A 13562-nucleotide genomic window follows, 5' to 3' on the forward strand; every position below is an offset into this window, starting at 1 on the left:
ACTAATTAAAACAAATGGAAGTTCAGTGCGGCATTAACCCATTGCTTAACAATGCAAGCTATGCATACATACATTTTCTGGACGGACGAACTTGATCATATTAATCTGTACCATTATTGTAAGTGCCAGGTGCTCCATTATCTTCTCCCAATTCTCCTGTTTAGGGCTTGAGGACTGGCCCTGAGCTCACCTTGGCTGCTGCTGTTCGCTATTGCGCTCCTGCTCTGTTTTTTATTGTATTTTTCCCCTACACTAGGTGCCCTTTATAGCCGAATTTGACATTTCCTCTACACCAGGTGCCCTTTATAGCCAAATTTGACATTTTCTCTACACCAGGTGCCCTTTGTAGCCGAATTTGTCATTTTGCCAACACCAGGTGCCCTTTATAGCCAAATTTGGCATTTCAGCTATACCAGGTGCCCTTTGTAGCCAAATCTGGCTTTTTTAGTCTATATCAGGTGTCCTTTTTTCCAGGCGCCCTTTTTAAATTTACACGTCCAGGGGCCCACCAGCCACCTTCTCTGACCTCTCTCCACTTCAGCTTACCAAAAAGACCACAACGGGCCCCAAATCTACTATCTTGCCTAGAGCCCCATTACATCTTAATCAATCTCTGATTTACCGATTGCCTAACAATATCATAGGACACTCGTACTATCAACTGAGACGATCATGAATGCTCATCCTGGGGAGTGATAATGTAGCCTCTGTGCGTAGCTTTACTGAGTAAGCATAAGAGTGTCTAATAACTTCAAAATCCATTGTTCCTGTACATCGTCATACACGCATCCCAAATCACAATTCTGCCACACCCAGCCACCTCCAGCTAGTTTGGGGTGAGGCTGGCAGCAGAGCGCTCCTCCCTTCAACCTGTTGTAACAGAACTGGGAAAATATATTGGACAGCGGAACGCAAAACAGACACAAATTTTGGACCAAGCAAGCGAGAAGAACCGACAGACAAGATGAGGAAGGACATGTTATACTCGTTTCTCCTCTTCGTCCTACTGCAGTGCCACACTGGTAAGACTCTGACTGTCACCTCCGGTACCTGCAGGGAACCTGTACAGATGTGACAAATATAGGCGCAAGGGCCCTATTCAATTCACTTTTTCTCCTGAGTTTTCTCCTATGTGATATTATCATACTTTGTTAATGACATGCCTTTCAAACCACCAACAAGCAAGAGAATACTCAAAATAATGATGATAGTCTTCTTCACCTACTTTTTTGTACTTTTTCAACTGCAAAGTGCTGAAAAGTTATTTCAAAGAGAAGATGGAAAATTATCTCCTAGGAAAAAGCGCAGGAGAGAAAGTCAATTGAAAAAGGGCCAGGGGGTGCATGCCTAGCGCTACAGTGTTCAGGGGGCACCAATATCAGATTATAGCATGAGTATTTTGATCTACTATTTTTTCCAGTATATTAGTAATATCATTGTGGATGGAGGGGTATCTTGGAATATTCTCAATTGGCTGAGATTTTTTTTCAAATGTGTCGGGTTGTCAGTAGCTATATGGAGATATTAGCAGCATAGCTCTCAACTGTCCCTCTTTTGGAGGGACAGTCCCTCTTTGGGAGCCCCGTCCCTCTTTCCTCCTCATATATGTCCCTCTTTCAGGACTTTGTCCCTCTTTCTATGTAAATATATATATTGCTACTAAAAAATGTGTTTGATTGACTCCATGCTTTATTCCCATCCTTTAAATTGATGTATTCCTAACTTTAAAATGTTAATATGAATGAAAATGAACCAGGATAGAAAGGACCAGTGTGGTTTGAATTATAAAACAACATTTTTTTTAATGAAATCTTTATGGTATGCGTGACTAGGGGAGTGACGGGGCGTGATCAGGGGTGTGGCAGGGGCGTGGCATAAGTGTCCCTTTTTCTCATCCCAAAATGGGAGGTATGTAGCAGTGCTTTATATACTGGCAACAGGAGGGAAATGGGATAGAAACACAGAGTGTAGGTCAGGCATGGGCAAACTCGGCCCTCCAGCTGTTACGGAACTACAAATCCCACAATGCATTAGCCTTTATGAGTCATGACTGTGGCTGTCAGAATCCTGCAATGCATTGTGGGACTTGTAGTTCATTAACAGCTGGAGGGCCAAGTTTGCCCGTGCCTGGTGTAGGTGATGCCTGTTTCTTCACAAATGTAGCAATGTGTAAATATATACTGAAATATACATGAAAATACATTTAAAGTGATCCCGAGCTAAAGCTCAGGGTCAAAATCAGATAGATACAGTGGACCAGAGATCTTGTAAAGATTTGATACTTACCTGAGGCTTCCTTCCGCCCCGTAAACACGTCTGAGTCCCACGCTGTCTCCTGTTCAGCCGCGATCAGCCCCGGTAACTGGCTCAGACTGGTCTGGTCTGGTCTGGGTCTTCTGCGCATGTGCAGTAGACCCGGACTGACGTGACCAAGCCAGTTACCGGGGCTGATTGCCGCTGAACGGCAGACCGCGGGAGGACGGCGAGGGACTCAGACGTGGTTATGGAGCAGGAGGAAGCCCCGGGTAAGTATCAAATCTTTACTTTGCAAGATCCCTGGTTTACTTTAAGAGAGGGAAGCCTCAGGATCCTATTTAGGCTTCCTCGCTGATCTGAAGGCCCCAGTTGTTGAGCACGGCCACCTCTCCACATCGGGGCCACGCAGCTCTTCTTCCTGAAGTGTGGCCACGTGAGCCCACCCACTCATGCGCAGTACCATGCTCCGGCTTACTGCACATGTGCGGGCGAGCTGGGGCGGCTATTGCGCAGCCACGCTGGAGGAAGAAGAGCTGAGTGTCCCGATATGATTAGCGACAATGCATTGAAGCTAATCTACTGGTGGGCTGCGCTCAGCAATGGGGGGCATCAGAGCAGGAGGGAAGCCTCAATAGGATCCTAAGGCTTCCCTCTTTTTAGGTAAGTATCTAATTTTGTACCCAAGCTTCAGGTCGAGTACGCTTTAACAAAAGTTAATAAAAAATAAAAAAGTGTGTGTGTGTGCGCGTGCGTGCGCGTGTGTGTATTAAGGTATTTACAGGGGACATCTATAGGTCATTTTGTTTCCCCATATTCTGTGCTACGGACGTTTAAAAGGCGATTAGTACAAAGTTTTGGCTCAGTGACAACTTTATATTTGACTTGCAATATGTACATAATGCTAAGTTGATGCAGATGTATGCAAATGTTACTGCAAATCTATGCAGCCTGAACATGGAGCAATCAAATGCTTTCATCTAGTCTATTTTACAATAGATTTCCATAACGATTAGCATAATTCTGTATCCTAATAATCTGCATCATTCTCAGTCATCTCTAATGTAATTGCACCTCAATGACATCCCTGCTGACTAATGCGGACTTTGGTACATCTAGATTTGGGCAAGACATTTAAAGAGGAACTTAAGTGAAAATAATGTAGTAAAAAAATGCTTCATTTTTTACCATAATTATGTATAAATGATTTAGTCAGTGTTTGCTCATTGTAAAATCTTTCCTCTCCCAGATTCACATTCTGACATATATTACATGGTGACATTGTTACTGTGGGCAGGTTATGTAGCTGCTCCTAGCTGTTTTGGCTGTTAGAGACAGCTGTAAACAGCTAATTCCTGTCTGTGAACATTGTTACATTGTGGCAGTTTGCCCAGAGTACCGCGGTACTCAGAGCTTCTTGTGGGAGGGGTTTCAGCACAAAATCAGTCATACAGCGCCCCCTGATGGTCTGTTTGTGAAAATCATTATATTTCTCATGTAAAAGGGGGTATCAGCTACTGATTGGGATAAAGTTCAATTCTAGGTTGGAGTTTCTCTTTAAAGTGGACCTGAACTCAGAACTTCCTCTCTGCTGTAAAAGATACGCAACAGCATAATAACCGTTAAAGAAAAACATTTCTTTGTTACAGCTAATACGAATCCTAAAATACATCTGCAGTGTATCTACTTCCTGCTTTCATGGAAGCAGAACTATTGTTAACATCCTGTGCTTTTAAAATTAGCCTCTCTGCCTTGGCAGTCAGCTGACACAGCTGAGGGATCAAATTACAACCTGTGATTAGTCACAGATGAGGGGGAAACTAAAATTTATTTTTTTTAAAAAGGAAATAAATATTTATTAAAAAATAAACATCCTAGGAGCGATCCTCGCCCACTAACAGAAAGCTCTGTTGGTGGGCAGAAAAGGGTGGGGGTAATCACTTGTGTGCCGAGTTGTGCGGCCCTGCAGCAAGTTTTGCGGCCACTGCAGCCTTAAAACTGCAGTGGCTTAATTATTAAAAAGTGGCCTGGTCACTAGGAGGGGTTTAAGCCCCTGGTCCTTAAGTGGTTAATATAACTGGGAAATGATTTCGCCATTTTAATTCCCATTCAGCACCTGTAAATATGCAATTCAGTTCAATAAACTGAAAGTATAGCAATTAGATGGAGGCGACTCCACTGGCTTGAACTCGCGTTCAATTTATTTGCATGTCTTTGCATGTGCGAGACATGCAAATAAATTGAACGCAAGTTCAAGCCAGTGGTATTGCCTACTTCTAGTTCACAGTGTGGTGGTAGGAGTGGTGTACCTACCTGGAGGATTGGCATCGGCAATAGCTCTCCCAACCAGCATTGAGCTTCACCGAGATCGAGAGGTACAAAGGTTGAAATAAACCAAAAGGGTACTTATCCGTTAGCCGGGCGCATCCGGCAGGTGGCGCTAATTACTATTCCCCCTCCAGGCCACCATGGATAGTAGGGAAAGATGTAACTCTGGTGGAGTTTTGTCGCCACCTAGAGGATGCGCCCGGCTAACGGATAAGTACCACCAAAAGATTTGTTTTTATTTGCCACCATGGTAACAGTACTCTGATGTGCTGAAATCCCCAGTACCAGCTGCACACACCTAGTTTAATGAAATGGTTGACAACAAACTGTGTGTGTCACACCCACCTGACAGCTTCTGCTAGGAACAGTGTGGGTAGGAACACACTAGGCAGGGCGGGAAATGTAGCGTTTTGCTGCATATGCATTTGTGCGTTTTCTGTGCGTTTTGCATTTCTGTTCCACACATTTTATTTATTTATTTATTGTATTTATAAAGCGCCAACATATTACGCAGCGATGGATATTAGTTGAAGTTACAGACAATATTTAGGGGTGACATACAGCAATACAACAATACAGGAATAGATGGAAACCAGATCACGCACCACAGTATGAGTACCAGGTAATGCTTAGTCAGTCACTGGAGATTAGGCAAGTTGAGTTCACTCAAATGCATAGCATGGCTGCACAGTAATGGAGGTGCATGATTAGGTAGGACACACAAAGAGGGGGACCTGCTCGAAGGCTTACATGCGTTTTTCTTGCGTTTTGCGTGCGTCTTAATGCGTTTGCGGTTTGCATATAGCGTTTATGCAAATCACTAGGAGTAGGAAGTGAACAGGAAACATAAATACACCCTCAAACTTGGTTAAAGTGGACCTGAACTCTTGCACAGGACACAAGGAAAACATAATAGAAATGCACCCTGTATGTATTTAAAGAGTTTAGCCTGTGTAATTCCCCCTCATTTGTGTCTAATCACTAGTTATAATTTGATCTCCCCCCCCCCCTGTGTCACATGACTGCCATGGCAGAGATAGCAGATAAGCCCATTTGAAAGCACAGGCTGTAAACAATGCGTCTGCTTCCATGAATCAGGAAGTAGAAACTGTGCAGATTTATTTTAGGACTTGTTTCAGCTGTAACAAAGAAATGTTTTTTTGTGGTTATTATGCTGTTGTGTATCTTTTAGAGCAGAGAGGACTTCTGAGTTCCGATCCACTTTAACTTATTACTTCTAAGCCCTAAACACTAGGGAACTGTATAGGGGAGGGTGGGGGCCACTAGACACCAGGGAACTGTATAGGGAGGGGAGGAGGACCACTAGACACCACTAGACACCAGGGAACTGCATAAGGGTTGGAGGGGGGCAATTAGACACCAGGGAACTTTATAAGGTGGCCAGTAGACATTGAGGTTGGCCTGTGACTAGGTCCCACTGTTCAATACTGACCCACTTTGTATCTGAGTATGACACCCCTGCCTTAGCTGGATGCTAACTGAAGAGAAACGATCATTTTAACAACATTAAATTATAAAATTACATATGTAACACCAATAAATAGCAATTAATAACAGAGGTGGAATATTGCTTTATCGTACATCTTGGCGATAAAGAAAGTCTGTAGCTGCTTAAAGAGACACTGAAGCGAAAAAAAATATGATATAGTGAATTGGTTGTGTACTATGAATAATTACTAGAAGATTAGCAGCAAAGAAAATATTCTCAAACTTTTATTTTCAGGTATATAGTGTTTTTTCTAACATTGCATCATTCTATAATATGTGCAGATTACACAACACTCAGCATTCAAAATGAGTCTTTCAGAGCAGTCTGTGAAGTAATGACCTCTCCTCTAGCAGAGAAAAAGTAAACAGTTATCTTACAGTTGAGATAATAAAAGTCAGATAACAGCCCTCTCCACCACTAACATAGTCGGAGATGGCTTGTTTGCATAGAGATAACAACTGGAGTTTCTCAACTCTTCCTGTACTGGAAACAATTAGATTGATGTATCTGATCTTAATGTTTTATTTCTTAGCTGTGCTACACATACAAATCATAATATCATCATTTTTTTTCTCGCTTCAGTGTCTCTTTAAAGTCTACCTGTAGCAAAAGAAGTGCCCCTAGGGGATGCTTACGTCGGCATAGGTGTCATGGAAAAAGCCAGGTGTCATGGATGTACCTGTGCCACTTGTGCAATCGCATGACATCGAGCACACAAATCATGATTCGGAGTGTCCCTTTAACTTTGTAGCTTTGCTTAAAAAACAGTGTTTCCTTTAGCCTGGACCTCTGCTCTGGGGGAAATGGTTGTTCGTTCTTCCCTAAGGGTGGCCATACATCGTACAATTTTTCATTTTTTTTCGATTAGATAATTTAGTTCGATTATTCAGTTAGGTCGAATATAAAGCTTTTTCCATCATGTCCGATCAGATTATTGTCAAAAAAACGGGATAATCGTTCGAATTCTAAACAATCGAATGAAAGTTGAAAATATTTTTTTTTTCGATCAAGAAATTCGAACGATTATCCTGTTTTTTTGACAATAATCTGATCGGACATGATGGAAAAAGCTTATTAGGGTGCCCAGACATGGTACAATTTTTCATTGTTTTTGATTAGATAATTTAGTTCGATTATTTCGTTAGATCGAATACAAAGCTTTCTCCATCATGTCCGATCAGATTATTCTCGAAAAAACGGGAAATTCATTTAGATCGAATAAAGGGGATAATTGAACGTTTTTATTGAATCATGTATGGCCACCATAAAGCAGACCAGTCATAAAACCATAAATGCCAAAAGACATTCAATGAGACATTCCCCAGGCCTGTCCTTGGGAAGGCCAGAGCCAGTGTCCCCTAATTCAACTAGCCAAATTGCGTGCACAGGGAGGGCTTCAGGGGTCTCAGAGCTGCAATGCACTGACGTATGACGGGGGGGGGGGGGGGACACCACTTTAGGATCCTGAGGCTTCCCCCTCCCGAGGAAAGTATCTTTTTTTTCATTAAAAAAACTCACAGGTTTAATTTCAACATTCTCACTGTATTCATTTTGTAGGTTATGCTATCAACTGCTATTTCTGTCTCGGAGATTGTGAAGACATGACCAGCGTTCCCTGTGCCCCTAATCAGCACTGTATGATACGAGAGATGATCGACCGTAAGTTTGTTACATTTATAATTCACTGTAAAATCCTTCCAACTTTCTCTTAAAGAGGAACTTTACAGAATACAGCGTAATTAATCAAATTATTCTTATTTTTTTTTTTTACAGTACTCATTTATAAACTATTTAGTCATTGTTTGCTTATTGTAATAATCTTTCCTCTCTCTGATTTACATTTTGAAATTGATAAGGGGTGGCGACTGCTGGCAGGTGTAACTCTGCGGAATGTTTGTTTACTGTGTCTTCCAAAGCCAGTAGAAATAACATCTTGGCCCATATGCAATTCACCTTTTCTCCTTAGTTTTATCCTAGGTAATATTTTCACACCTTATCAATAAAATGCCTTTTAAGCTACCGGCAAGCAAGAAAATACACAGAATGATTTTTATAGTACTTTTTCACCTACCTTTTTGGTAATTTTTAAACTGCTGAAAAGTTATTTTAAACAGAAGATTAAAAATGATATCCTAGGAGACACAGTGAGTTGAAAAGGGACCCTGGTCTCCCAGAATGCTCTGGGAGGGGAATCCTGCATAATAAAACAGCCTAAGCTAAACATCACTGGGAGGGGCTACATACCACTATGCAGTGAGATCTCTATCATCTCTGCATCGATGGGAAGCAGGTAGAGTCTTTATAAAGAACAAAGGCCATGCTGGGAATCCCCCATGAAGAGATGGACTAGCCCAAACCCTGTCGGTTCTGTCAGATTTCTACTACCTACTTTACTCCTGTTCCTTGCCTGAAGAAATGGGTTAAATACCAGTGAAATGCATTGCATTATAATGTGGAGTATACAATAAAGTTTTTCGCCTGATTCACATAGTCTTCGATGGGGAGATGTGTAGATAATAAGAAGAGGAGCGCTGTCACAACTTTTTTCAACATTATCTCTATGGACGTGGTAGCGAACACTCAAAGACAAAGATTCATTAAGGCAGGCGCAGTTTGCATGTATATTGTATTAAACCACTATGCAGCAATAAAGTATATAGCTATAGGAAATCTTTCTAAAGCTGATGCCAGGATTATTAGCATAAAAATGTGTAGCCTAAATAATTTACTGCATTCTACTATACATCACTGGTGTTCCTCTTTAAGCTATGTAAGTCCTTTTAACAGATTTAGTGTGCATCAAGAAAAGAAAAAAGAAAAAAAATTATATATATATATATATATATATATATATATATATATATATTCCAAAAAATACAGTAGTTCACAAAGAATTTTATATATATATAGAGAGAGAGAGACCAGGAACGGAGAGCCCCCCATCTCCTGCATCCTCTAGGACCTAGGTTCTCAACATGCGGTACGCGTACCCCAGGGGGTACTTCTGATGGTTCCAGGGGGTACTCGGGCTTCATACACTTAACCAAGAATAACCAATTTAGAGTTTTTGAAAATTATAAATCTTATTTAAACAACCACCAAATTAGTATTTTAGCTAATTAAAAGCAATAGTAAATACTTGGAAGTTGTTTAGAACCATTATCATGCACTACGTTTCAATATATATTTGTTAAGGGGTACTTGTCATAATGGTTACTATGCTAGGGGGTACTTGGTGAGTACGCGGGTTTTAAAGGGGGTACATACCAATAAAATGTTGAGAAACACTGCTCTAGGACACACGTGACGTGAGCAGCACATCTGGGTAATGTGGCTGCAGGTGACAGAGATGAGTTTGTGCTTGATAATCTCCTCCTACCTTGACATCCTGAAACTCAATCCGGCCTCCCACAGAGTTGTATCCAGTCCACACCTAGCAAAGATAAGGACCAAAGCGGCTGCCTGCAGGCTGTATTACATGAGTCTGTAAATAACAGTAATAACTATAAGTACCGGTATACCATAAACTAGAGGAACTGGAAGTATGTATGAATTACAGGGACATTAAAAATGAATACCTGTGAACTCCTTTTTTAAGAAGCTGTAATTTGTAGTTCTGTAGTGTCTGAGTGGCGGAGCGTGTTTTAATATATGTGTACAGTACTTAAAGACAACCTGAACTGAAAATTAAAAGTCAAAATAAGCATACACAAGTCATACTTACCTTCCATGTAGTCTACTCCTCAGTGTCTTTCTCCTGTCCCGCGTCCTATTTGTTCACTGTGATCAAGGAAATTTTCCGTCCTCCATTTTGAAAATGGCCATAACCCATAACAGCTTTCTGGTCAACACACAGTTCAACTCTAACATCGCCCACTTGAGCCATAGGGAAACATGGACATTACCTGGTACATCAGTTTTCCTCTCAGCTATAACTGACAGCAACTGATATATTTCAGATCTGACAAAATATTGTCAGAACTGGAAGGGATTATTGTCAGAAGAAAATTGTGAGCTTCTGAGAGGAACTGATGGCAAGTTAACTATGCAATGTTCATTTGAAGTTACCTCATGTGTTTATTTTAAATATTTTTACTCAGTACAGGTTCTCTTTAAGTAGTTGCAGTCAGGGGCATAACTACAAATCATGCTCCCCCCCCAAAAAAAAAATTTGCAGGGGCAACCCCAAAATTCACATTATTTCCCTTGCCTACCCCTGGTGACCCTCACAGCCTGGGGGCCCATCTTACAAGGGCCATAAAGCAGGTGTGACCATCATAATCTTCACATCCATAACAAGTGTGGCCACAAAAACACCTGATATGAAGGATGAACCCCTATATTGGTGGAAGGGGGAATGTTAATAGTTGGGGCTCTCCTGACGCTTTACTTTGGAGCACCCTCACTGACCATTTCCTTTGGCGCAGACTGTGAGCTCCGCAGGCTGCAATCTTTTCAAAACAGCTTAGGGCCCGTTTCCGCTTACTCCGAATATGCAGCGTTTTCCCGCATGTGAGCCGGATGGGGACACGCCAAATTCAGACAGTAGGCTTGCCATCCTAATTGCATGCCAGTGCGATTCTGGATGGCATCATGGGCGTAACATTCACCCCTGTGACCCCGCCATTACAGGGGGGTCATGAGACTTTGGAGGCCCCCTCCTCTTCCCTTTCCTCTACAGCAAGTGCAGCCAATTAGCACGAAAACGTCCCCTTTCACTCACAAAACTGTCCCCGCCACCTCCTCCCGCCATGCAGAGTAGCGGGAGCAAGTGTAAATTTTTCCTGCTTCCACAACGTCAATGGTGCGGCTATAGAGGTTCGGCTGCAGCTTCGGATGCCGTGTACGTATCTGTGGGGTTTTTTTTTTTTTGGGGGGGGGGGGGGGTGAAACCCTTGCATTGACGAACATCCATGGCCATAAATACTAGGTAATTTCTGGTGGTGTTGATCCAGGGATTTTATCTGATTGGTAAGGAGTTTTCTTTCCCCTCTTAGAGCTAATTAGTCCAAACCTTGTAAGTGTTGTTTGCCTTCCTTTGGATCAACTGAGATACGTGAGGTGTTGTACCTTATTTTCTGGTTGAACTGGATGGACATATGTCTTTTTTCTTTAAGATTCTTTTATTTTTCAAAGTTTTCGCTACATATAGTAGTAAAACTGCAGCATATAAAGTAGAACAGCAAAAACCAGGTAATGCCTCCAGGGATCAAAAAGGCCTAGTTTATGACCACACTTAGATCCCCATTAATTTACAAAAACAAGAATTTCATTCGGGACCAGATAGTCGGGGACGTACAGGTAACCGGACTGGTATAGTCAGTTGATCATCATACAGAACGCATATGAAGTGAATGAGAACAGAAGAAAAAGAAAAAAGAGAGAAAAGAAGAATGAGAAGAAAAGAGGAGATATTGAGGAGGTAACACACGCCCAAGCCTGAGCACAACAATGAAAGTTACTTCAATGACAGAGGAAGAACTAGCCACGACTGCCCCAAGAGCCAACACACCAGGTCCCATTATACGGCCTACACGGATGTGAGGGCCACATATCGAGTGGTTTCCTGAAATTCAAACCAAGTCTTCGACATATGTCTTTTTTCAAGCCAAATAACTACAGTATGTACTATGTAAGATCTTTGATATGCAAAATAACTCAACTTAGAGAGAATAAAAGTTTCAACATTCAGTCCTGCGGGTTCCAACATAGCTCTTGCCAGAACTGGGCGGCTTAATGAGTTATATAAGCTGTTTAATGTATGCTTATGCAAAGCATGAAACAACTTTTACAGCTGAGTACATATTTTATTGTTTTATTTTACGAAGTTATTAAAAATGCAATTTAGGTACTACTGGAGTGCAATTACACCGACTGATCCACCGGGGAAATTCACAGAAACCAGACCTTAACCCGTATTACGTGACCTTAAAAGAGTCTTTTCCTGTTGCGAGTTTTGGCCATGAGCAAAGCAAACCTGAAGTGACATGTAACATGAGGAGGTAAACTGATACTGTATAAAGTGCTAGCCCTACTAAGAAATTGTCTGCAGTCCTTTTCTGTCTTCCAGTACAGCAAGAGTTTAATAACTAGAGTTGTTATCTATGCAAATAAGCTTGTGAAAAAGCTAGTGGGATTTAATAGTTTCCTGAAAAGTAAACTGAAGCCAAACAAGCTTTATCTGAGTGAGCAAATGCTTGTGATAAGGCCGTAGTGCTGGAAAGTTCAAAGGGTCATTACTGTATTTACTCAAGTATAAGTCTAGAAATTTAGGTCTGATTCACTTCATAAAATTGTTGGGGTTGACTTATACATGAGTCACAGGCAACACCGAGTAATGTGTGTACTAATAGTGAGATTCCCATTTGCAGCAATTTACCCAGTGGTACTTTGAGGAAAAGAAATGCAAAGAAAACACAAGTCTGAAAGTCCTGGCCACAGCAATTAACAAAGAAAGAGGCAGGGGGGGGGGGATACTGGGCTTTATAAAAGGGAGTGAATAATTGCAGCACTTGGGGACCTGAAGGAGGTATTGGCTGCACTTAAGGGACAGGAGGGGGTTAATGGCTGCAATACTGTATGCAGTGCAGTCATTAACCCCTCCTGAGCCCCAATTGCAGCCATTAACTTTACTGAGTAGACTTATTACTTGAGTCAATAAAAAAATTCCTGCTTAAGAGGGTTGAATTTTGGAGTCGACTTATACACGAGGTCGGCTTATATTCGAATATCTACGGGTACTTCTGTTTGTTTGTTTGTTTTTTTCAGCTCAGCTGGGAATATTTGTCAGGGCTATTGTTTAGAATAAAGTCTTAAACATGGTTCTATGTTATATTTAACTTAGTAAAATACATACATATAATAATAATAATAATTAACTAGTAAGTTTATTTTCACTTCAGGTTTGCGTTTAGTAATCTATCAAATCAAATATTTTGTTTTGTTTATTTTTTTAGATCCTGACAACAGGAATGCAGCAAAGGATGCTGTGCTTTCTCAGCACATACGTAACTATTTTTTTGTTGCATTACATATCTTGAGAAATACATTGAACAACAATGTATTTTGCAAACTGCCCCTCATAGGGGCTCATAAATCAATTGTTCCTACCCTAGTTCCAGTCTAATGCCCCCACCATCGGTGTAAGGCCATTTTGGGTGGAAGCCATATATCCCATTTGGATATCTTTGGGACTGTGGTAGGAATGCCATGCAAATGCAGGGATTATTATTATTATTTGTGTATTTATAAAGCGCCAACATATTACACAGCGCTGGCCAATAAATGGGGTTACATACAATGTAAACAAGGGGTGACACACAGAGAGGTAGCACACGGTTATACAACATAGCACAAGGCTATCCATGTGAACAGGGCGTAGGATGTGTGACCCTGTGATTTTACAGAGACCAAGCAATTCAAGTCCACGTTAGTCCGTGGAAAGGGTGTCACGTTAGTCCATGGGAAGGGT

General features: G+C 41.4%; 1 protein-coding gene across 2 annotated transcripts in view; it reads left to right on the forward strand.

The window, feature by feature from the left end:
* Positions 1-907: 907 nt before the first annotated feature.
* Positions 908-13562, forward strand: part of LOC137528804 (CD59 glycoprotein-like) — a 38743-nt gene continuing 26088 nt past the window's right edge. Inside the window, exons 1-3 of one of the 2 annotated variants that reach the window (XM_068250410.1) lie at positions 908-1022; positions 7649-7750; positions 13048-13098. In XM_068250410.1, the coding sequence (XP_068106511.1) occupies positions 965-1022; positions 7649-7750; positions 13048-13098 (211 nt within the window). In that variant the 5' untranslated portion in view covers positions 908-964. The remainder of the gene's footprint in view (positions 1023-7648; positions 7751-13047; positions 13099-13562) is intronic. The other variant, XM_068250411.1, reaches the window with a different exon arrangement.

This window comes from Hyperolius riggenbachi, chromosome 8 (assembly GCF_040937935.1).
Source record: "Hyperolius riggenbachi isolate aHypRig1 chromosome 8, aHypRig1.pri, whole genome shotgun sequence".
Taxonomy (NCBI): Eukaryota; Metazoa; Chordata; class Amphibia; order Anura; family Hyperoliidae; genus Hyperolius; species Hyperolius riggenbachi.